This window comes from Musa acuminata, chromosome BXJ3-3 (genome assembly GCF_036884655.1).
Source record: "Musa acuminata AAA Group cultivar baxijiao chromosome BXJ3-3, Cavendish_Baxijiao_AAA, whole genome shotgun sequence".
NCBI lineage: Eukaryota > Viridiplantae > Streptophyta > Magnoliopsida > Zingiberales > Musaceae > Musa > Musa acuminata.
Window position 1 is genome coordinate 37,657,473 of NC_088351.1, and position 24,657 is coordinate 37,682,129.

At 39.5% G+C, this 24,657-nt stretch overlaps 4 protein-coding genes across 8 annotated transcripts; 2 read left to right on the forward strand and 2 right to left on the reverse strand.

Annotated features, from left to right (window-relative positions):
* Window positions 1-20: 20 nt before the first annotated feature.
* On the reverse strand, window positions 21-5,480 carry LOC135633786 (protein NSP-INTERACTING KINASE 1-like). 2 transcript variants are annotated; one of them, XM_065143693.1, is made up of 11 exons: window positions 4,600-5,479; window positions 4,391-4,523; window positions 4,218-4,289; window positions 4,002-4,145; window positions 3,785-3,856; window positions 3,618-3,677; window positions 3,083-3,186; window positions 1,965-2,111; window positions 1,496-1,837; window positions 694-1,073; window positions 21-600 (listed from the first exon to the last, which is right to left on the reverse strand). In XM_065143693.1, the coding sequence occupies exons 1-11, from the start codon at window positions 4,733-4,735 to the stop codon at window positions 286-288; spliced, it is 1,905 nt and encodes a 634-aa protein (XP_064999765.1). In that variant the 5' UTR covers window positions 4,736-5,479; the 3' UTR covers window positions 21-285. The 2 variants fall into 2 exon arrangements, with proteins under 2 accessions (XP_064999765.1, XP_064999766.1); XM_065143694.1 differs by lacking the exon at window positions 1,965-2,111 and having other exon boundaries at window positions 4,600-5,480.
* Window positions 5,481-6,342: 862 nt separating this feature from the next.
* On the reverse strand, window positions 6,343-11,272 carry LOC103979995 (transcription initiation factor TFIID subunit 10). Its single transcript, XM_009396278.3, has 6 exons — window positions 11,060-11,272; window positions 10,914-10,978; window positions 8,501-8,563; window positions 7,546-7,600; window positions 7,410-7,460; window positions 6,343-6,638 (listed from the first exon to the last, which is right to left on the reverse strand). The coding sequence occupies exons 1-6, from the start codon at window positions 11,159-11,161 to the stop codon at window positions 6,558-6,560; spliced, it is 417 nt and encodes a 138-aa protein (XP_009394553.1). The 5' UTR covers window positions 11,162-11,272; the 3' UTR covers window positions 6,343-6,557.
* A 595-nt stretch (window positions 11,273-11,867) lies between these two features.
* LOC135581127 (uncharacterized) lies at window positions 11,868-19,790 on the forward strand. Of its 4 annotated transcripts, none has more exons than XM_065143695.1 (4): window positions 11,868-12,040; window positions 12,188-12,364; window positions 13,516-15,126; window positions 19,289-19,790. In XM_065143695.1, exons 1-4 carry the CDS (start codon window positions 12,023-12,025, stop codon window positions 19,316-19,318), a joined length of 1,836 nt encoding a protein of 611 aa, XP_064999767.1. In that variant the 5' UTR covers window positions 11,868-12,022; the 3' UTR covers window positions 19,319-19,790. The 4 variants fall into 4 exon arrangements, with proteins under 4 accessions (XP_064999767.1, XP_064999768.1, XP_009394550.2 ...); XM_065143696.1 differs by lacking the exon at window positions 19,289-19,790 and adding an exon at window positions 16,320-16,898 and having other exon boundaries at window positions 12,177-12,364; XM_009396275.3 differs by lacking the exon at window positions 19,289-19,790 and adding an exon at window positions 16,320-16,898.
* Window positions 19,791-20,550: 760 nt separating this feature from the next.
* Window positions 20,551-22,776, forward strand: LOC135633788 (uncharacterized). Its single transcript, XM_065143699.1, has 3 exons — window positions 20,551-21,268; window positions 21,349-21,415; window positions 21,586-22,776. Exons 1-3 carry the CDS (start codon window positions 21,209-21,211, stop codon window positions 22,434-22,436), a joined length of 978 nt encoding a protein of 325 aa, XP_064999771.1. The 5' UTR covers window positions 20,551-21,208; the 3' UTR covers window positions 22,437-22,776.
* Window positions 22,777-24,657: the final 1,881 nt, after the last annotated feature.

Genomic DNA, 24,657 nt, shown 5'->3' on the forward strand with positions numbered 1-24,657 from the left:
TGGTTATGAGTCAATCTAAATGAATGGAAGATCTTTGATGCTGTTCTCTTGTAATCTAATATGTTCTGCACAATGGCAAACAGAATATTCTTCTTGCAGAATGCAAGAAGAAGATTTGCTGTGGAATTCTGATGGCTGATGGAACTCACATGTTCTTTTCTTGTACGTCTGTCAGCATTGAATACAACCATTTGTACACTCTCATTCTGCAACCAAATAGATTTCGATCTATCATATGCTGTACAAGTTCTTCAAAGATGGGGTCGCTTCATGCCGTGAAAATGATCATCTTGGACCAGAGAGCTCCGTTGCTTGGATCAGCAATGAGGAGTCATCAGTTAGGTCGGAATAGCGCTCTGAGGAGAACTCAGACACCTCGATTTTGCGAGCAGCAACTCCATGGGAGACTTCCCTTCTCTCCGCGAAGCCATCAGCTTCAAGCATCCGGACCACGTCAGACATTTTAGGCCTGTCGCCCGGGAGATACTGTGTGCACAAGAGAGCTACGTGGACCATCTCCTCAAGCTCACCCTGGTCGTAGCTGTTCCTCAGATCCTTGTCCACAATCATATCAAGCTTCTCTCTGTGGACTTCTCTTACCTGATTGATTGAAAGAAGCACTTTATGTCAGTGAATTACGATTCAAATCATCTGTATATGTTGCTTTCAAAACATTAGGTGTTGTGGTTTTACCCAGTCAAGCATGGCACTTTTCTGGTTTGCTGCCTTTCCAAACTCCAGAGCTCTCAAGCCAGTAATGAGTTCGAGGAGGAGAACTCCGAAGCCAAAGACATCAGTTTTCTCGGAGGACTGCCCCGTCGATAGATACTCCGGGGCGATGTGCCCCACGGTTCCTCGAACAGCTGTTGTGACATGAGAGTCCCTGTGATCCAGAAGCTTTGCCAGGCCAAAGTCTCCTACTACGGCCTCGCAGTAGTCATCAAGCAAGATGTTGGCAGCCTTTACATCTCTATGGATGATCTTAGGATCACACTGCTCGTGCAGATAGAGAAGGCCTCTTGCAGCTCCGAGAGCAATTCTTTTTCTTGTACTCCAGTCCAGTGTTGGTTTTGCTGCATAAGTTGAGTAACAAGTAAATTTGAATGTCCCGTTATGTGTTCAGGCTAAGAAAAACATTTTATACAGCCTTCTGCATGCTAGAAAAAAAACTTAAATTCCTTCTAGGAGTTGCTGTTCTTGATTTGATTGTGCAAAGTGTAGCAAGATCAATGCATAAGCCCTTAAATTTTGATCAGAAATTCTACTTGCTTTGAGAGTAAGCCTAGTTTATGATGATTGCTTCCTCCATCATTTAGTTTAGAAGATTCGACTACAAATGACAGAATAAGCATACCCGTGATAGCCCTTGGAAAATAAACTCTAACATCAGTTGAGAGTGTACTGCAAAGGCTTATATTCCTTTGTTCTTGACCACAAATGGTTACTACTATATAAAAAAAAGGCAACTCCAAGAAGTTTCTTGATCGAGATGTACCTTTGAGTCGAGAAGCAACACTTCCATTGGACATGTATGGATAAACAAGAAGCCTCTCTGTAGCAGTCATGCAGTAACCCCATAGCTTAAGGAGGTTTCTGTGCACTGCTAAGCTTATCATCTCAACTTCAGTTTGGAACTGTATCTCTCCACCTGCAGCATTTCCATCTTTGAGCCTTTTGACAGCCACTAAGGTTCCATCTTGCAGCTTCCCCTTGTAGACATTTCCAAACCCGCCTTTTCCCAGTATGTTTTTGCTGCTGAAATTATTGGTTGCAATTTGAAGCTCCCTAAAATGGAATCTTTTCAGATTTCCAAGGCATAATCCTTCATTGTGTTGGTCTGAAAAATGATATGATGGTCATTAGAGCAAATAGTCAAAGGCATTGTGCTCAGGATTACACTGATATGATTCTATCTATAGCACATAAGGATTCATGTGATCACTGGTATCTTGCATGCTCCTTACCATTGACATCGAACAATATTTGTTGATTATGCCTTTCCCTCCACCAAAGAAAAAAACCAAAGGCAAGGCTAACAGCACATATACATCCAAGGCAAGACACAAATGCAATAACTTTGTGACTTTTTGGCCTTCTTGCAGTTGGAACACCTTAATAAAATTCAAGTCATCAGTCAATTACATGAGACTAAGTGTAATAAAATTGATGTAGAAGCAAGAAAAGGCTCTATGCATGGTGATTGATACATCCAGGAAATAATCTTGGTTACCCAACAAAATAATTCACAAGGCAGTATCTGTTTTGGAAGGAAAATTATGTGACAGTATAAGAAAACCTCCTTCAAGTATAAGATTAGAGTTAAAAGAGGAACAACCATGAACTAAAAAGGGAACAAGATTTCTTGCTTACGAGTGTAAAGGAGGCTTGGTTTCAGGGAAGAAATGAAGAATTAGGATTAAAAAAGGAGGAACCTGAAGATGAAAGCAAATGAAGGCTGAGACTGAAGTTCTGGAGCGGAGAGGGAGAAGAACTACAGAGTTTACTTGTTTTCTAAATAGTCTGATTTGTTGAGTGCTATCTGATAGATCTGCAGGATAAATACTTCAACTTCCAAGTTGAGTCCTTTGGTGTCGCGTGCAACAGAGAATTTTTATTTGCTTGCAAGCTTCCCTGTCACTTTCATTCAGTATTGAGCAAAATTAATGGAAAAACAATGACATAAACCAAATCTCACAGTAAGTTGTTTAAGATTGTTCATGATTCATTGGTGCAATTTTGTAGGAAGCTTTATTATTTTCTTCTTGCTTACTCTTCATGAGTTCTTTTTTAAATGGTTTTCTTAAAGATTTATGGGCTTAAAGCTGGACTTGAAGTAGAACTTTCCAATTACAAAATAGATTGTTAAGTTTCCAGTGCGGTTCCTCGATGGCCTAATTTTTACTTTAGTGTTACTCCCATGTTGATGGGAGAAGGCTTTGAAGATTATGTCGATAGAATTGCATGGAAAAGATTAATTATTATACACTTAAGCCAAGTTAAATGCCGCTTAAGGTTCATGACTTCATGCTATGACACATGAAAGGAAAGATTTCAATTGGAAATCTGCAAGTTGAGCATTTACCGTGAGTATTATTTATGTTGAAGGAGACTGGCACAGGAACTGGCACTGTGTTAAAGCATTCTTGCTCTGAACCAGTTGGACAAATTAAAGGATTTCCAACAATGCTGCAGGAAAACTTAAGAAACTGTGGTGAGCATTACATTATATGTATGCGAGTGCATATGGATAAAGTTCTACACTGCCATATGAATAAATTTTAAGTTTAAAGAGAGGGGGAAAAAATGATGGTTTGCCTCTTTACTGTCAACTACTCAACATATACATGATTTTGATGCCAAAAACATAAAATAAAAAGACAAAAATAAAAAAATAAAAAGATCAGTTAGCAGAATGTAGCACTTTTGAGCTATTATGATGCATGGACATAGTATTGATGAGAAAGAATGCCATCAGAGTCAAAAAAAAAAAAAGTGAAAGAGTATCAGTAAAAGCAAAGCAGAAAGACTTGGGTTATCATATAACTGCAGCTAGGTATTCCCTCGCGAACAAAGAAGAAAAAAGAAAATGCATTTTTAGCAGGAAATTAAAAACTTACCTAAATGTCCTGGCAGAAAACCTTGGTATAGGGCCACTAAAATTGTTGAAAGACAAATCCCTGAAGCATAAAAATAGCAAAAAGTAAAAAAAAAATCTGTTTAACAGTAATATCTCATTAGAGAGATTATTTTTCATATAAATGAAACAGTAAATAGACAAACTTACAGGAAAGTGAGTTCAGTGATACTTGCCAAAGCCAGAGGAAATGCTCCAGAGAGACTGTTATTATTTAGCCTTCTGTTCTCATTCCACAGAAAGAACAAAAAAAACATGGAAGTAAACCAATAGTTAGAAACTACAACATTTCTTTCTTGTATTATGGCCTTTCAAGATTAACCAAAACAATGTGGGTTAACTCCATTTTTCTTTAGAAACAACTTACAGGTACTGAAGACCCTTCAGGTGTCCCAGTGAAGCAGGGATTTCACCATGGAAGTGGTTGCTGGAGAGGTCAAGCTTGTGGAGCTTGGAAAGCTTCCCAATTTCTGGTGGTATTGATCCTGAGATGTAGTTATTCTGCAGGAGCCTACAAAAGCATCCAAATATCAGCCACTAGTGAGGAACTATTTGACCAAGCACTTATCAAGAAATTGCTTACACAAACTCAAGATTTGTCAAGTTGCCAATGCTTGGAGAAAGTGTTCCAGACATATTCTGGCTTGGAGTTTCTCTGTGAAAATTATATCATCAGAATGACTTCAGATTCTCATACAAGTATTACAAGGGAGGAGAGAAAGAAAAAATCCACGTTTATTTCCAAGTGATACTCACAGGCCAATGACCAGGTTTTCAGGTGAGCATGAGACCATACTCCAGCTGCATGGATCAACAGAGTCCCTGTCCCAATTCCCAAGAACACCATGAGGATCCTTGAGTGATGCTTTTATGTCCATTAGAGCTTGCACTGCAAAACAAATTAAAAATCAAGACTTTCATCCATAGAGAGATTGGAAAGGGAAGAGGCATGCTGCATGTTCTACCTTCAAAGTTAACACCTTTAGGGGAAAGCAAAGCAGATGCAAAGCCCAAGGTCCAGAAGAAGACCACCCAATGGAGCACAGCCCTTCCCTTCTTTGTTCCCATTGATGAGCTCACTCGCTCCACAGAGCAGCCCATGAATGGTTTTATAATTTGCAGGGATACATGGTGGAGTCAGCAGGTGGTGAAACCATCGATGATGTTTCTCCTTTCCATCACCTCTCTCTCATTTCAGCAGCCATGAAAACCCAGTAGGCTTGATGCCTTGGTAGCATGTAAAGGAGGGAGGAACAGAGACATGCCTGCCACTAGGGTATGCCTCTCTACTTTGAGGAGGAATGGAGTATATTTCTCCAACAGAATCAAACTTAGAACAGAACATTTCCGCTCTTCCACTGGATCAGAGGAGGGGGAGGGAGTGAAAGCCACTTGACGCACAAAAGAGCCCTTGATGATGGTGCTTAAGGGACAAGACGATGCGAACTGGGCCTCACGGGGTCCACGCCATGTCCCAAAGCTTGCTGCTGCACTCGATCCCCGGCAGCTGCAACCTCGAATCGATGCCGACTGACGGATAAGCCATGCCTTGGTGGGGCAAGAACGGACAGGTTGCGACAAAGATAGCGGGAGATCATGGCCGCGACCTCGCATCGAGCTGTCGCGAACAAGCATCTAAGCAGCGTCCAGTGCCCGTGCGATCTCATTCCGGGAGTGCAACCATCCTCTGCGATCCACGACAGCGACTGAGCTCGGTGGTCCATTTGGCTCGATGGCCCCGAGGAACAATTCTGAGCCCCAAGCAGGAAGCTTTGTTGTGCCTCACCGAGAACATCTGAATCATAACAAGATGCTGCAATGGATGATGCCCTCTAAGCTTGGCTGGTCCACTTGGTCAAGACAAAGACACATAGACCAAGGTAGCTGTTAAGGTTAACAACACAGTAACTTAATATTATATATATATATATATTTATTTATTTATACATATATATGTATATGTATATATATATGTATATGTATATACACATATACATATACATATATATATATATATATATATATATATAAAACTCAAAATTAGGAAAAAAATAAATCACTTATTTATTGGATTCAGCTACATTTCCCTTGAGCTCACTGAAGAAGTTTTACAAGAAGAGAAAGTCAAGGAGAGATGAACAAGACAATTTAATTGAGACAGGCTAGGGTTATGCTTTGGTTATAGGGCATGGGAGTTTACAGCTCCTGAAACAAGGAGTGGTCCATATATTGGGATGTGTGGAGGAAGAACACAAGACATCTTGGTTGGCTGTCCTTGCTCTGTTTTAGTGAGATTATTATGTGTGGCACAGTTTCAAATGTGTTGATGGTGTTGACACTGAGGTCAGATGTTTCATTGGAACAGCATGTGAAGGAAGGCAGTGAGGAGAAGACAATTTGATGATGTGCATGGGTGCTTCAGGATGATTAGTCTGCAGCCTGAGAGAGATGCATTCATTACCACCCTCAGTAGCCATGAGCAGGCCACTGCAAAAGGGATGAGCAAATGACAGGCTCAGGGTGGGGATCAAAGCAGGCAGCCAATCAAAAGCAAAAGCTGTCACATCTGGCATTCCTTTTCCTGCTTTCTTCATGCAAACAAATCAAGTGCAGATGTTTTATTAGCAGATTAATTATTTAGGGTAACCTAAAAAATGAACTCGAGACAAATAACAGCAATCAGAGTGTCTCTCCAGACAAAGAACAAATTACAAAGCAGAAAGAAATGATTATTCCAAAGTTAAATACTGAACTCGAATTCGACTAGCTGGACAACCGCAGCATGCAAAACAATAAAGCTTGCTGAGATTCACAATAATGCAGCATGTTTACATGAAAATAAATAACTCGGTCTATGTGCCAAAAGGATCAAGAACAGCAGTTAAAAATATTGACGGAGCAAAGTTAAGGCATGCAAATTCATCTATTCCTCCCTTGATGTAGGGTCCATTCCGGTCGAAGGGTTGTCGGCGAAGTATTCTTGGTGTTTCAAGTTCACTCCATACTGTTCAGTGATAACAAACTGGCATTAGCTTTGAGAAATTAAAAATAAAAATGCTTCTTGATATGTAGCTGACATTCAGACATCAATATCTGAAGACATGCTTGAAATATGCATATACATATAGAGAGGGATAACAAATTCATTTTAGCATAAGCACGTCATCTCCATTATGGTGATTATATTCTGATAGAAGATCCAAGTGCACGTAACCCTAAAAGACAAGAACATAAAGGAGAATTATGCCCTAAAATTAATAAATCTCTAATCAGCATTAATATTTAATTTAATTAATTGATGATGCATGATGCCACTTGATAGTTAAGCTGCATGATTAATCGAGTGAGAAACTAATGAAGCAACAAAACATAATTCTTCACTTAATTTTGAAATTGATTTGCCATGAAAGAGAAATGTGGTTACTAAATCGTCTGAAAAGTTCAATTTTATCTTCTGTTTAAGTAAGCTGGTAAATATCAGTGTATTAAATGGATGACACACACAACTCATTCATGATCTATTTGACCACAGGAACACAAAGAATCACCAATGCATGTGGCCTACAGAAGAAGCTACTTTTCTGCCGTATGCAGATATCTACAGGTTCAAGCGTACGGATGATCCTCTAAATGCTCCTCCAAATTTTGTGCCATTTTTTCCCAAAAATAATGCCCACATGTATCAACATACCAAGTTATCAAAATATAGAGTACCAGACTACTACTCCTGGTCGTCTAGAAAAAGTTCAGAAACAGAGATGAAATATTTACTTACCTCTTGGAGGGATTTTGAAAGATCCTCCATTGCTAAGACAAGCCTCTTATCCTGCAGCATAAAAACTTAATCACCTAGAGTACAAGAGTAAACATCAGATTTTATTAATTAAGAAGGGATGTCGCAGGCCCAGCACCTTTGGCTGCTTGCTCTTATCCTTAACTGGCGCTGCTTGCCTGGCCTTGCAATGCCTAGTTAAGTATTGCAAAGAAAATGAAAGAGAAAGCATTAGTAACCATATTTTCAAAAAGACTTATCAAAAATCTTTTTAAAGGGAGCTGGAAGGTGAAAAGAAGCTTCACTTAGTGAGAGCTTGTTGCTGCCCTAACTGCATCTTGTATAATTGTCTTAACAGTTAGAGACAAACATATTCAGCATTATAAGTATAGTAATTCCTCAAATTGGAAAACCTATAGCTTTTCTTCTCATTTAGGAGATGAATATTACCTTAATGCATGGAACAGAAAGTGAAGAATAAAATAATCCTATTGAAAATATCACAATTCTAAGGATGGAATTTGTCCTTAATCCCTTAGACTGAGTAGGGAAAATAGAGAAGTATGCTCAGTATTCCAACAACAATAAATAAACTTGTTGAATAGCCATGTAGGAGAGATGGAATTTTGCCAAGACCCATAACCAATGAAACAAAGGTCAGGCAATATTCAGCAACTATAAAAAAAAACTCACTGATCAGATTGTATGGATCAACCAATAATGTCCTACCATCAAACTGGCATTTGCCTGCATGTACCATGTTTTAATACAAACAAAATGGTGAACGAAAATATGAGAACATTGGCTGCCTGAATAAACCGCATCAAAGGAAATTATTTTTCTGCACTATGAAATGCAAGAATTTATTATTTTTCACAATTAAACATCAAAACATATATTGTTTACACAACCACTAATCCACATTTAAACTACAAGCAGAAATAACATTTTAGATCATAATTAATCATTCATTCCATTAAAGTGGAAATGTCTCATATTCAACCAAATATCCATGATTACAAGATGCAATTAATAAAATAGAAATGAAAGAGAACAACCGAGCAACAAATGGAATGCATAAAAATAAAACATACTGAAGAGCATCATTTGCAACCTCCAACATAAACTTTTGCGTTGCGACAGATACCAGCCTGGTTCTGACAAAAAAACAGAAAGTACTAAAATATTAAGCACAAAAAAAAACAAGCAAAATTCCTCATTTTCAAAGATATTAAAAATAAAAACATGACACCTCAAAGTTTGCAACAGAATAGCACAACTTTCATATGATAGTTCTGACAACATTTCGCAGGACTTTTTATGTTTTTCTTCATTAAGTGACAAAAGATTATATATTTTAATATATCATTGGCAATTTGTGCTCCAATATATGTTTTTCTTCTCCAACTCAGAAGCACTATATTTTGAGGATATTCTGAATATGTACTATCATCAAAGCAAATAATTATTAAGACAAGTCCCACTGATTTCTTCGGTAACAAAAGAATTACTCAACAGGTTTGTCAACAAACAACAAAGAGAAACGTGGGATCTTTCTTCTGATACTCTCTAGATAGAACACCTCTCCATGAGAAGTGTATTTTTATTTCTTTTTTCAAGAAAAATATCTGAAATTCCCAGCACATCTTCTGTTTCCCTAGGTGTAGAGTCTAAGAACAGTTCAATTTGATAAAAAAGGAGATTTCTCAAAAGTTGGGAGAAGCAGCACACTGCTGATCAATGTACACTGGTTCAAAGAAACGCTTTCCTCAGTCTCCTCTATTTGTAGTTAGTCTTTAGAAGATGGTAATCAACTAAGCATGCCTGAATTGATTACTGAAGTTGAATCTAAGTCGCATCAATAGTTTTCCAATGCCTTTCTAATCATTTTATATTCATGATTGGTATTTAACTGACAATGTAAAGCTTGTCCCACCTGCGTGAGCTGTCACATACAGTAACAAATATGAGATGGTACATGCCTATGTCTATCTAATAACTTAGCTAAGACTTGAGAGAGAACCATATTTATAGAAACTATCAAGATAAAATTGAGATATAACTTATCTAAGGCCTTAGAGAAATGAAGTTTGAGGTTGAACAAAGAGAGCCAATGCCTCCTTTTCTAGTCTTCTGAGATATATGCAGAAGACTGGAGCTGAATCATTTCCTATTCACATCAAATTGGGTGTGCATCCTAAATATGATGATTTTCTATAGCCGGTTTCTCATTTTCCTTGTTTAAAATTTCCAATGTCAATCTCTCTGCACTTGCTGGATTATGCATCCTAGTCCTATAGTTAAGCTTGCATTCATGAAAACACAATGGGACAACAAAATAGGCTTGGTCTATTTCACTAAGCTCCAAATGCCAGTTATCCTGTTATTATTTTCCATAAATTCTTGTTTTCTCCTGCCAATCCTGTGCTTCATTGTATGCAGAGGTATGGATCCTATAGCTGATTGTCCTATAATCTAAAGTAAAACATATATAGAGTACCTACAATTTTTCAATCCAAAGATTATCTTTTCCTCTGTCAATCAGAGTTGACAAAATAATTTTTCTTGTTGCCCTAATAAGCCTCATCCTACAGCATTTTCTTCAACCCAGTCTTCTAAATATCCAACCCCACATAGTTTACATAAATGTTTTAATTATTGTCATTCTTGTGAAAATTTTTCCTAAACCACTACTTGCTGGTAGTTGCAGGTACAGACTATTGTTGGTCTTTTTCCCTTTAGCGACATGTAATTTCCTAGAAAAACATTTTTTTTACTTGAACAGGGAGTAACTTGGTAATCTAAAATCAAGATCAAAATTTGATCATCAATTTGTCCTCCGCAGGCAACAAACGCTGATAAGATGCATCATCGTCCTGTCCATTTGTGCTTTCTCTCCAAAAATTTTCATATGCTGGTTAATATTTTACAACCAACCACTATTTTATTTTATTGTTCCCAAGTTATCTATAAATTTTAAAAACCCATCGGCTGCTTCCAGCCAAACAGATATGGATATGGAAACCTATAAGAATCATGGCTCCACAAGTTAAGTGAACCCTAGAAGCACCTCTAACCTCAAAGTGAAATTTATGGCCATAGAGAAATGGAACACATACCAAAACACCCTTGTTCTCTTTCATTACACCAATAAATATCAACAAAGATCTTCATCATTTGGTCCTATGAAACGAGGCTTCCAGTTATGCTAACCCTAGTTTTAATGCCTTCTTTTGGTTAGACAGATCTTTCAAATCTGCTTTTAATTCCACTTCAAGAAGATCTTTTATCACCCATGCTCAATGACCTATGCTATACAAACACGTGTAATCGAAGCTATATACTCCCCACCATCCAGAGAACATAAGTTTGAGCACGTAACGTAGCCGAATCAGAGTTACAAGTCCTGATTCTGGCCCCTAGGATGACATCAACATGTTAGATGAAGAGACACAAAATAAACCCAAATTTATTCGGGAAATCAAGAACAAAGGAGAGGGTACCAACAGCCGCAAGTCAGGGCAGTGGAAGCCGCTCTTGCCAAGGTAATGCTCCACAAGCTCGTCCGGTATCTAATCCACCATACAAGACCAGGTAAGCCGGTTCCTTTCGGATGCATCAGGAATCGATTGACGGGGATCAGATTGTTTTACCGTGGGGGTGTAGTCCATGAGGGAGGAGAGGAACTCGGTGAGGCCGGAGTCGTCGTCATGTCTGCCCTCGCCTCCCATCGAAGACGACGACGAGGAGTTCATCGCCGCCCGCTGATAGCCGCCTTCTTCGCCTCCCCTCGCCGACGCTGGCCCGAAAACGACGCCAAGATATCGCTTTGCTCCGCCCTCGGTGACGCTTACGCTTCTTTGATCCCCGGACTCACGTGCCCCATCCTTTATCGGGTCGTATGCGGGTTGGATCCGGCCCCGGACTAAACCCGCATCTATAATAATAATAATGATAATAATTAATGTTTACCGCAAATTAGTTCTCCTTATCAATCTCAATTCGATGGTGAGTTCAGATCTTTGCGGTCCCCACAAATCGCTGCGCCAAAGGAAATGACCGCAGCGGTTCAAAAAAATTCAAGCCCATCGCCGCCCACTTCGGTGCCTCAGGCGACATGGTTGCTATCCAACGATAGGCACCGGTGAGCGGGCCCTCGATGTTCCACTGTGGGCTCCACGAACGTCTCGAGTGAAAATTGTCTGTACCCTGCCGGGATTTCAACAGAGAAGCACGAGGCGCCCTGTTAGGGACCGACGACCACAAGACGATGCCTGGTTTTGACGTGTACAGGCGACAGGTTTGTTGACCGATGACGAAGCTCTCTATAGCGGGACCCATCGTTCCAAGGTGGGTCCGGGGATATTCGTCACTAAAGAAAGCTGAATCCTGTCGCGTGCAAGCGAACGGCGGGGCAAAAGCGTAAACGCGGACTGTGGTTGCCCGTTCCGTGTCATAACAGACACAGCTGAAAGGTGGGGGGAGGGGAGCGGACGGGGGGAAAGAAACCCGCTGCCGAACGAAACCACTCCTTTCCGCCGCCGCCGCCGCCTCCTTCCCCTTTCCTTCCCCCCCTCTTTCTCTCGGCCGCCTCTCTCAACCGCCAACCGCTTCCGATGGCCGAGGATGCCGAGGTACGCTCCCAAGACCCAAATCATGAGCAAAAGAGCCCTTTCTTGTCTCGTCCAATCTTGCCTATGTTTTGCCTTTTGGATATTTGGTCGTCATTTGCTGATCTTGTTTGTGTGGTGTTTCGTGTTCTTTGTGGAGGAATCGTTCAGAGAATGGCGGCGCTGAAGCGGGCATTTGCGGATGTTATCTTGAACACGGCGAAGGAGTCGGCGGTTCGGATTCTGGCCTCGGAGCGGAGGGTGCTCCAGCTGCAGCAGAGTCTGTCGCTCGCCAGGGAAGAGTCACTGGACATGCTTCTCCGATTGAAGTCCATCATGGACTCCAAGGTGATGCCTCTATCTCCTATTTCACATTCTTCAACATCCGTTCTGTTCTCTTTATGGCAAAAGATCGCTTTTAGGGGGGATTTCTCTTCTCGATATCCAGTATGCACGTTGATATGCTTGCTTAGTCAAGATGAGCTCCTTAAGTTTGGTTGTTAGGCCCCAAATATCATGTTAGGGCATGCTGTTTGCTGGATTAATAGTTTCTGCCTAAGCTATAAATGCGGTTGCCATTGCTTCTACTTTCTAATGAAACGAAGTATTGCTTAGCCATGTCCAGTCACATCAGCTGTTTTATTTTCTCTAGTATTCTCTATCTTTATCACCAGATATATGTCTCGTTTTTTAGATTAGAAGATTTGACTGTCTCCATCCTGCTACATCATCAAATAAAATATATCCTAATGTTTAGGAAACTTTGTAGGCCCATAATATGCTGCAAACATGAAAAATCTGCTAACTATGACATTCATGCTTAATTTTACAAAATGGTGATTCTACAATGCTTTGACAGCCACACATCAGTTTTGTGTAACATGGAGTAGTAACTATGTATTAAATTTTCTTCATGAAAGCAAATATATTCATGTTTTTTGGATCTGGAGATCAGATGTCATATTGCCACCATGAGATTCAAAGCAATCTCATTTCATTTTTTTTATTCCTTCCAAGAGGAAGACATTATCAGGCAGTTTAAGTTACATAAGTTTTGGACATAGCTTTGGGGACCAAAATAACCAATTTATATTGTTTATTAATTTTTTCAGGAATATAATTCATACATTAATCATTTTGCCTATATAGTATATACTGTGCTACTTGTTTCTATCTTATAACTATTTTCATCAATATGTTCTTTGTTGCAACAGATACTCCCTAGAGGTTGGTTTTTTTTTTTTTTTTTTGCACTTATGATGATATACAATAGTGGAACAACTTTAGAGGATATGGCACTTATTAACTTGCTTTGTGGAAGTTGATTTGGTTAAGGTCCTTAATACTTCTGCTGGTGGTACTTTTTTTTAAAGTTTAGTTTGTTGTAGAATGCTACATAGTAAATTGCTTTTGGCTTTGGTTAAGGTCCTTATTACCTTTTGGCTTATAATTTAGATAGGTTTTGAAGAAATTGCTTACAATGAATGTTGGTTTTACAGATTAATGAATCGGAAAAGTCCAATCTATCTCAGGTAAGGAAAATTCAAAAACTTGAAGTTCAACTAGGTGAAGCAAAGGGTACAATAAATTTTCTTAGATCTGAACTGAAGAGATTGACTTCTGAATTGGATCAAAGGATGGATATTCCAGCTGAGTTTCCCGATGGGAAAAGCACAGGTCACAATGCCACTTCTGAGAAATATAATTGTAAAGAAAACATACATAATTCTGACTCACACCTGTACTCTAAAAGAGGAGCCAAAAGTGTACCGAATTCTGACTGCTGCTTCACCAAAGGCGTGACACAAGATGAACCTTTGAATAATTTGATTGCAGTGGATAATTACGCTGGCAACCCTGACTTGGCATCAATAATACTGAGCAACAAAGAGCCAGAGCTTTATCGAAACGGATGCACCCGGAGGATTCGAGCTTTTGAGCGGAATCAAGTATCTGGGAAAGAGTTCTCTACACAAATCCATGACCAGGTCTCAGACATAAAGAGTGAAACAATGATGTGTGAGAATGGAAAACCTGAAAGGTCTCACACCAAAGATTTTGCTATGGTGAAGAAACCAGTGTGTCGTAGGAAACGAAGAGTGCATTGTAAAAAGCATATTATGAAGTCCACAGATTGTGGTTATCATGACATGCGACATTGTAGATCCCTGGAGAGTAGTCATTCTAAGTTTTCTATGGCGACCAATGACCATATGTCAAACATAAAGAATGAAACAAACATGTGCGAGAATAAAAAAGCTGAAAGGCCCTGGGCCATAGATTTTGGTATGGCAGAAAAAATAGTAAGAAGAAAGATGCGGCGTCAAAAACGCATGAGACCTGCTAAATGTATTACTTATCGTGACATGCAACATTATGGATTGCTAGGTAGTAATCATTCCAAGGTTGGAGAAGATGACAAGGATAGATCTGCTGGTAATTCACAGAGGGCTAGCGGTGAAGCACCTCTAAAGGCACTGGATTCTTGTTCACCTCAGATGTCTGGAGAAAATCAGGAAACAACAAAAGATCAAAAGACTAAGTTGAACAAATTTTCCAATCATAGAATCTCAGGGCTTTTAGATGGTAATAGAATAATGACAAGGAGATATGTTCTGAAACTATGCAATACTTGTGAAGATCATACTGGTGGAAGCCATACTTCTGGTAGTGGAGCCACTTTTCAAGAAAATAGTCTAAAGGAATCTTTGGTACTAGGTACAAGTGAGGTGATTGATGATGATGCAGTTTCAGATGCTGTTAAAAATGGCACACTGCTACATGAGATAATGTTGTCAAAAGCAGATGATAAATTAGCGGAAGATTTGGGTACTTCTATAACAAAAGAGGGTCACGATGATTGTAAAGATGAACCTTGCAAGCCATGTGGACCTGCTGCTGAAGATCGAAGTGACAAAATCCTCAAATATACCTTTCAGAGGAAGCGGAAGAGGGTTTCTATAGATAGCAAAGTTGACTCTACATCTTTAGAGGGAAGCATGTCCAAGCAAACAGTGGAGAAAGATAATGCTGTGCTGGACCCTCAGAAATCTAGCTTACTGGTGGAATCATCCAGAGAGAGTAGGAGACTGGCACAGGTTGCTCGACAGGTTAGTGAAGTTACCTCCTCCCTGTTTCACAAATGCAGTGTCTACATGGATAACAGGAACCTTAGCGTTCAGAAGGCTATGCAACTGGACTTATGACATCATTTATCTTTAAGTGACCATGTATTGACCTGTTAGAAAGTTCTTATTAGTTAGATCTGTTAGCATAATTATTTCTAACATGTCCATATAAATAAACAATGGTGAGAAGGTTCAAGAGATAATGCAGTAGTTAGCTTCTCTAAATTACATCTAACATGATTAATAATTATTGGGAGGTACTTCATCACCGTGCCTATTGGTCCTTCAAGACTAAGGATATGAGGGCCTACATAGGTATTCTATTCTAATTGATTAATTTCAAAGAATTGATATTGGAGTTTGAAAGGAAAGACATGTGATGTGACTTTATCGAGCATAATTCTTGATTACATTGTTGGTTTACTTTTCCTTTGCACCATTCATTGATGTCAAGGATAACTTCCTCAAATAATTGAAGTTCTGACATGGTCTGTACTAATCTTTTCTTTTCGCATCTAGTTACGTAGGTGAATGCATTATGACTAGAGGTGCCATGACAATTTCATGTACTGGTGTAAACAAAGCTGAAAATGACCTGATAGGGGGATCATGTTCAGCTGAGTCAAACAAACATGATGTTTCTGTTAGACCAAGCTCGAAAAGTGCTTGATCCTCCAAAGTTCACACTCAGCTTCATCAAAATCATCAGGCCTAGTTCATCTATTTCGGAGATTGAAGAAATGGTTGATGTTTTATGGAGGTAGCTAGAACAGAATCCGAGGACACAAGGGTGAGAAGAGGTGCATGCATGGGCATTGAGATGGAAGATGAAGATGGTATGGCATGGTGGCTACAATGTGAAGAGAAGTGTGATTACAAGGCATGACTGAGAAGGCTAAAGAGAGAGAGAACTATGGCCAAGTACCAGAGAAGTCTTAGGGTTTCAAATCATATCTCATATTATATATACTACTATGTGATCTCAGTTTTTAGATAAAAATAAATGGCTAAAATTAGAGAGCTCGAGTTTTATACAACAACAATAGGATATGATGTCCCACCAAAAGACTCAAGCTATATTATGCAAGGTTTAAATCTTGAGCCAGTGTCGATACTAGTTGGTGGCTGGACTAGTATGGTACCAGTTTATCTCATCATAACGATTCTTGGTACAGGTTGGTATATCACAAGCCCAACAGAAGAGGCGGTAGAGGAGCAAGAGGAACATGAAATGAAGATAAAGTAGAGGAAGACAAGGGGGGAGAGAGGCGTACCTTATGCTGGAGAGGAGGCAGCGACCCTTACAAGGAGGAGAAAGTGGTGGTGGTGGCAACCCTTACAAGGAGGAGAAAGTGGCGAGTGACGAGTTGGAGGCAGCAGTGGCAAATTGGTGGGGAGGAAGAGGCGGAGGGGAGAGAGATATGATGCATGAGAGAAAGAAAGAGAATGTGCAACAAGAAAAAGAAAGGGAAAAGAAATGAAAAAGAAAAGACAGGTGTCAAGCTATCGAAAGAAAAAAAGAAAAAGGAAACCGAATGGTAGGCTTACAATTTGGTACACCCTGTTTCGATTGAAAAAAGAGGATGTTACATCTGAGACGCTGATTATATCAAGCTGTAAGCCTGGTATGAAATGGTACCAGACAAAAAATTGTGGTCCACGTACCAATTCACTGTTAGAATGTTAAATACTGGTCTGTACCTACCAGTACACTTGATTTTTAACACCATGATGTTATGTAACATCTATAGTAAGCATAGGTGGACTTGCAAGATCTTAAAGAAGGTGAGTTTTTCTTAACAAGCTGTACGCAAGAGTTAGCAAACAACACACTATTTCAACGTAAGCTCATATGTCTTGCAAACAAGCCAAATGGCGAGCCAACCATGTTCAGTTAGTAAACATTGCATTAGGCTTACTGCCCTTCAACCATGTTTCTGTCTGTCATGGCTAAGTGTTACAATGGCCTTTCACCTAAAATTTTTCATTTCTACAGGCTTTACAGTGTCTATGGAAATGATACTAGTGAAGAATTAAATCTAGGCATAGGGAACTCTATATTATATTATGCCACTAATGATGAATCAAATTTCAATTAGATTCTGTAGGTATTCAAATAAATTTACACATACATATATATAGATAAATGTCATCTTTTACTCATTAATTTCTACCCACAGATTGGAATGATAGAGAACAAAATTGACTTTGAGATTTGATGTTCCTTGAGAGTATATGCAGGCACCTTAAGTAAGCCTTTCCATGGGATTATTTATGATTATCCAAAATAATTTAGCTACCCATCAACTAAAAGCATATTTTTTTAGCTACTATGATGGACTTCCTCTAGTATGGCCCTCAATGTTGTTAAATTAAATAACTTAACTCCATTATGGTCAAAGTTTCTTGTATGCATGTGTCTTGAATGAACAAATGCATCTTTGTTTGAGCAAAACCTCCCACTTCATGTCTTTTTCATAAATTGATCATTTCCATGAAATCTAGTCAAATCAATTATTTACTATAAGAAGAAACTTGTACCCTTAAAATATTTAACCATGCAAGTATCTAACTTTTTTCAGTATTTCAAGAAAAGAGTTGGCAACAACCAAGTAGGATATTTTTGTGATTAGGACACTTGGCACACTCGACACTTAGTTTTAGAATAAATCCCAATCGTAAGATAAGAGGCAGGATTTATGAACATATGATAAGGGAAAAAAGAGGAACAAATGAACTGTCAAAGGCAATAACTACTAGAGGAATGTGTCTTGGTTATTAGTGGACATTTTTTAAATATCCTTTTATCTATCACCATAACTGGTTAGGGTTTTTTTTTAGGCTACATGAATCTCATTAAGCTTTGTGTAGGAAAGCATCCCTAGTTAAATTAAGAGTGATCAAATATCTTATTATTGTTGCCACTAAAGTTCTCTTAGGTTTCTCTTTCTGCTCTCATTAATTTTAACTCACCTTATTTAATCTTTGTATTTCTATCTCTTTTTTAGCATCTTCATATCATTTCAATTGAGTTTCTATCGCTTTATTTATTTAAGGCTATCTCTGTCTCAAGAATTCCATTTTTCACTGTGTCAGTCAAATCGGTGTTTGTCGATTGGACCAAGGATCGATATTGGACCATATAGATTAGTCCCGTTCAATATTTCTTATGTCATTATTTTGTTCAATGGATATCAAATAGTATGAGTCCATACACCACCCAATAATATCAATATCATATTAGTTCGACCAGTTACTGAAACTGGTATCAGACTGCAATTTGAATCCTTGACCTAAACTGTTTGTGAATTAGTAATTATGCACATTTACCTTGGTTTCTTCTCTGCTATGTAAACTTTTTTGTCTGAGAAAAGAGGAAAAAGCAGTATAGGCGCTCCAGAGTAAGTAGATGGATCTAGGTCTTCATAATTGGTAGCATCCTAGGTCCTAACAGATATCAAGGTTGATCAAATTAATGTTCTAAATATTGGGCATTTCACCCATTATTTTTTGGTCTGATAGGGGATTGACACGTGTCTGATTCAATTTAAAATAGGGAAAATTCTTTTACTTCTTAAATTATGGATGGCTAAAAGCAATAGTTGACAGGTTTCAACAACTTCCCTGCTCCTTTCTTTTCCTCTGCCTTCCACATCACAACTTCAACATTCACCTTGTTCTGTCACTATGTTGTCTCTTCCTCATCTTCCTCCATTTCTTTCTCTGTCTCATCTTTGTCCTTCTTTTCCTCCTCCCCTCTTCTCTATCTTTTTCTTTGGTTCAGACAGTACCAGCCCAGACTAGGAGTCATACAATGATCTGTACTGGTCTGCCTGTTGATCAATATCAGCACTGCACTGAGATTTCAAATCTTGAATAAAATATTTACTGCTTTGTTATTTCTTTTCTCGTTACTAATGAAAAAAGGGAAAACACTTGAATCTAAAGGTCCATGCTCATCCTATACTTCAAAACAATTTCTAATTCTTGTTATATTCCTGTAACAACAGAAGTATAACTTCAATACTAGTGACATTTATAGGTCCAGCATTTCCACATGGGTGGCTCTTTTGAGAGGCTCTGCTGGATTGCAAATTATATCTAAAATTCTCAGGAGCTTAATTTTCTACTCTTTTATTTTCAGCTCATTTCCTTGTCTGAGAGGAGATGGTGATGGATCTACTGCTTTATCGCATGCAAAGTGCATTTCTGGAGTCCAGAAGTAAGTTTTACACTGCAGTATTTTCAGGACTGCTTCATTGCTGCTCAGGTTCCAACTTGTTCCACATTTGAACACATCAAAGCATGCATCTCTGTTCCACCATGTTGGCAGCTGTAATGTAAACATAGAAAAGGGCTGCAGCAAAATAGAAGAATTATAAGAAAACTAGACAATGCTACAGTTAATGATATATTCCATGATAATCTCAGCAGAGTTCAGTCCTTGTTTGTTCCTCTTTTTAGTTATTTATGATGTACCATCTTTCGTATTGAGATATATATTAATCTCATCCAGGCTTTCCTAGTCCCCGCTGTCCGGCACATATTGTATCGGTTGGTTAAAGATCATCTTGAAGATGATTCTTTGGTGGCTATACCATTATGAACATTTACACAAATTGCAATTCTGCAAAATTCCAACTTTTTATGCTATCTTCCATGCTGTTGAATTGCATATTTGCATCTCTGTAGATTGAAAATAAGTGTTGCTTTACAACAGTTTTTTATAAATTAATTCTAGAAAAGGAGACATGATTTCTAAATGCAGATAGGACAGCTCATGAAAGAACTTCACAACTAGCTTCCTGTCATTCATGTGACAAGGTTACAATGCAACTGTATTCTTGACAGCAGAGTTGTTTTCCAGTTTAATATGATTCAAACTTTCCTGCTCACCCTTTTTCATGCTGCAATAAATTCTTGATAGCAGAGAGTTGAGCTTATGTTTTCTTGATGGAGTTCCAGTTGAAGCTGTCCTTGTTAAGTGTTCCATGTGAGTAGATTCACTCTCCCTTCTTTAGTTTATTGCTATCAGTACAATATAAACAGTTGTAGTGTTTTAGTTTTAGAACACAACACACATGTTTTCCTCACACAAAAAATGCCATTTTTATTGCAGAAAATGTCATTTACATAAAATGAAACAGTTGCTTTGAATGCCTTTGAAGTGGACAAGAAAGAATTGTAAATGCTGCATGCTTAATTCACTGTGACAAGTTGTTTCATTTTCACTTCAAAGCATGGAGAGATGTTTTTGTTTATAAGAACAAAAATTCCTAATTAGTTTGGCAACTTCCATTTCCTGTTTTCTTTCATTATCTTAGGAAATTCTAAATAAATGCCATATCTGTTCCTAAAGTATATATTTGAAGCATCTAAACATCATCTTTTTGCAGGTCATCCAACCATCTAAAATTATGCCTACCACAAACATGCTATAATACAAAACAAAATAAATAGAAGAACAGTACAGTGTACTCCTCGCCACTACTGCCCCTACAAATGTCAATGCACCCATGGCCCGCTCTACCCGATCCGAACCTGACCCGGTAACACGAGTGATGACCCCCGCTTCTTGATCCGTTAAGCCATTCGATCGGATCTGAGACATTGATCCATGCTCCATCAACCCTACAGTTTGTTATCGGATTCGGGTTTAGATTCCAGGAACATCACGCTCAGAATCCGACCCATTTCCATCCTACTTATCTCTTATTCAAAAGGAAATCGATACTTACCTTTAAACGTACGCCAAGACCCTTTTGTCAGGTCCTTCGTGGGCTCCATTTTGAGCTTCCAGTCTTCGCACGGGTAGCCGTCGGAGTCGGTCGAACTTATTGGACTGACCATGCGGCAGTAGTAATATCCTAATCCTTACAGGGGTGATTTTGTACATTTGGTCACGTCTGGACCTCAATTAAGCTGTCGTAACGAAAGAATGCCGATTTGCATTGTTGTTATCCGGTTTGCTTCGTTCTGCGTTCCTTCGTCCTCTCCTCATCCACACTCTTTGTTGCCGTCTTCTATCCCCGAGAGAGAGAGAGGAGCTTCTTGTGGGTGAAAGATGGATTCAGATGACGGCTCCCACGCCGCTATGTCGCGCGACATCGGCAGGAGAAAGAGGGTACTGGTTATTCTTCCTCCTCATCGATTCGTGCGATTCGATGCCAATTGCATGCCTCATCCGTTTCTTCTGCTGATCAGACCAACAGGTCCGCGAAATTGAAGCAGTGCAAACTCGATGCGAGGCGCGAGCAGTGGCTGTCGCAAGGTGCCCGTTCGATTCGTTTGCCGCTAGGGATTCGGTAGCGGGTTTTGGGGGGAACGAGTGGATTGAGTTTAGTTCCTTCGGAGATCGAAGGATCTCTCTTTTGGGGTATTAGTTTTTGGTCTTTTGGCGTCAAAATTTGATTTTGTTGTAGCTTTCCTGTTGATCTGCAGTGAAGAGCAAGGATTGCGTGGCGCGGAGCAGGGCACCTTCTGATTCTCCTCCTCTCCCTCATCCGACGCTCTCGAAGGAGTTAGGTCGCAGGCCGAAGGAAGAGGAGGAGGAGGAGGAGGAGCATCGGGATGAGGTGGGGCTTGATGGATCGAGCTTTCACGGCAGCGAGGAAGGTTCTCCGACTCACCGCAGCCCTCTTCCCGGATGCCCTAACAATAGTATTAGTAGCGGGAGCAGCTTTGGCTCCTCCTCGAGAAGCATCAGCGATGCCGAAGTGGAGGAAGATGATTCCGAGGAGAGAGGAGAAGATAAAGGGGAAGTGGAGGATTGGGAGGCCTTTGCTGATGCGCTGTCTGCCGATGAAACCAACCCGAACCCCGTAGCAACCATCCCGGAATCTACCGCAGCACCCGGAAACACGATCAAGGATCGCGGTGAGGGCTTGGAAAAGCCGGATGCTAAGCAGGCGGTGCACAGGGCTTGGAGGCCAGATGATGCTTTCCGCCCACGGAGCCTGCCCAACCTCTTGAAGCAGCGGAGTTTCCCTGCCAGCATGGAGCGGCACTACGCCTCAGCTGGGTGGGCTCAGCATGGCATCCTCTCCACACCATCTTCATGCCCCATCTGCTACGAGGACCTTGACCCGACTGACTCGAGCTTCCTCCCCTGTAACTGTGGCTTCCGCCTCTGCCTGTTCTGCCACAAGCGGATTCTTGAGGTAGACGGGCGGTGCCCCGGGTGCAGGAAGCATTATGCTCCTGCGGTGGGTGGTGAGGTGGGCACCGTGAGAGGAATGCCACCCTCGACTCTCCGCCTCTCTCGTTCTTGTAGCATGAGTTCAAGAACTTAGGGTGAGAGTTTACAGTACTTCTTCCGTTCTCTCTAGTGAGTATTCTCATTTAAGGAGCTATGGGTCTATTGTGTTTTCATTGTTATAGAGCATATGTTGAAGTTTCTCATAAGGAAAGCCATGTGAATATGGGCATAGGGTTTGGGCTTATAAGAACTGATTTTGTCAGCTTAGTGCAGTTAACATGCTCTGCTTCATTCACATGGATGTGTCTATGTGTGTGGACAGATAGATTTTATCATGTATAAAAACTGTTACAATCTGCTAATCATTGTAGGTTGAAGTTTGAACATTCTCTTATAATTGCTTTTGATTTTATACAGGGAAGATCATTTCGATATTTGTTTTATTGAGTTCTATTTTGTAGATTAGTTTCTAGTTTCTACTAATATATATATGGAACACATCCGTCACACTGCATCATTGCATTTTTTTTTTTCTAAATGATGCTAGGAACTTATTGGTTGTGTTCCTACATTGGTACTGTGAATGATTTTTCTAGTGGTCTTCCTATCTCCTAATGCTTTTGTACATGCAGCGTAGCCGCATGTTTCTGTTATAGTGTACATTGCATTCCGAAAGGTGAAGAAAAGTGATGGAGTCGGAGGCGCATTGAGTCTGTGAACGAATCTGTCGAGCTGTTTCCGGTATTTCGTCTCTTACATGCATTTGGCTTCGGAGATGGTGAGCTAGCTTAATTCTATTTATTGAGCCAAGTTTATGTCTAATTAATTTCCATTTAGTTCTGCTTTCCAAAAACACAAAAAATACATATTTCTAGACATCTTCAGAATTTTATTGAAAATGTGAGACTGGTAAGATTCATATTGATAGGTATAGTGTCTTAATAGGAATCAACCATAGAGGAAATATATTCCATCAAAAAATTCTCATTTGATTGGCCTACATTCTTGATAGAGTCCTACAATTTCAGTTATTTAGACATGTCAATGGTTGATTCATACAAGGGATCTCATATTAAATGGGAGCATTCTTCTTTGAAAGAATTGGCTGTACTAATGAGTTTTATTTTCATTTTTTAAGATAAGGTTTCAGTTTGGCAACAGTTGTCGTCGTCCTGCCTTCCTACTCCATATCCTTCTACATTCCTTCTTTTTTGTTCTCTTTATACTGTTCTGTGAGAATCCATGCAGCAGCTGATTCCTTATTGATTTTGATTTCAACAGGGAGTTGTCTTCAGTTTCAATGGTTGATTCATACAAGGGATCTCAAATTAAATGGGAGTATTCTTCTTTGAAAGAATTGGTTATACTAGTGAGTTTTATTTTCATTTTTTAAGAAAGGTTTCAGTTTGGCAACAGTTGTCGTCATCCTACCTTCCTACTCCATATCCTTCTACATTCCTTCTTTCCTGTTCTCTTTATACTGTGTGAGAATCCATGCAGCAGCTGATTCCTTATTGATTTTGATTTCAACAGGGAGTTGTCTTCCTGTCTTCCTCCATATTCTTCTACATTTCTTCCACCCTGTTCTCTTTGTTTTGTTCTTTGAGAATCATGGAGCAGTTGATTCCTTATTGTTCCAACAGGGTTGAGTTGTCTTCCTCTGTATTCTTCTTTCTTCTTCTCTATATGCCGAGGTATGGGGATCCATGAAGTAGCTGTTGATTCCTTATGGATTCCAGTCAGTTCTCTACTGTTTAGAATTGAGCTCATGTTTAGGTTCAGCATATTGAGGAAAGAGTTAAGTGATGGATGTTTAGCAATTGCTCTCAAGGGTCAGCTTTGTAGTCAAATTGACAATAAACCATGCATCTTTCTTGACACCAATTCTAGTGTTATTGTGTGCTATAGTACTTCTGTCATATATGCACGAGGAAACCCTAAATTGTTCTTTATTCACATATTGTCACATTTCCATCATGGGACATGGAGTGGAAGAATCAAGATCTCCAGGATGAGATTAATCAAACATTGGAGAATCAGTTAATGCAGTTTAGATCATGTAAGGGTCAGATCTACTCAGCATACACAATTCTCAGCTTTAGGGTTTAGGGGACATGTTAGGAAGGGGAGTTTGTCTGGTACAATGAACATAGTTTAATCTTTATCAAAAAGCTTATCCTCTTCCTCTTTCATTCTTTTCTTCCCTCTCTGTTCATTGACTTCATTCTATCCTTTTATATGTCAAACAAAACCCTATCCAGCATATTAGATGTGCATCCTAATTCTTCCATCCCTGCTCTGTGATTGTGCCCAAC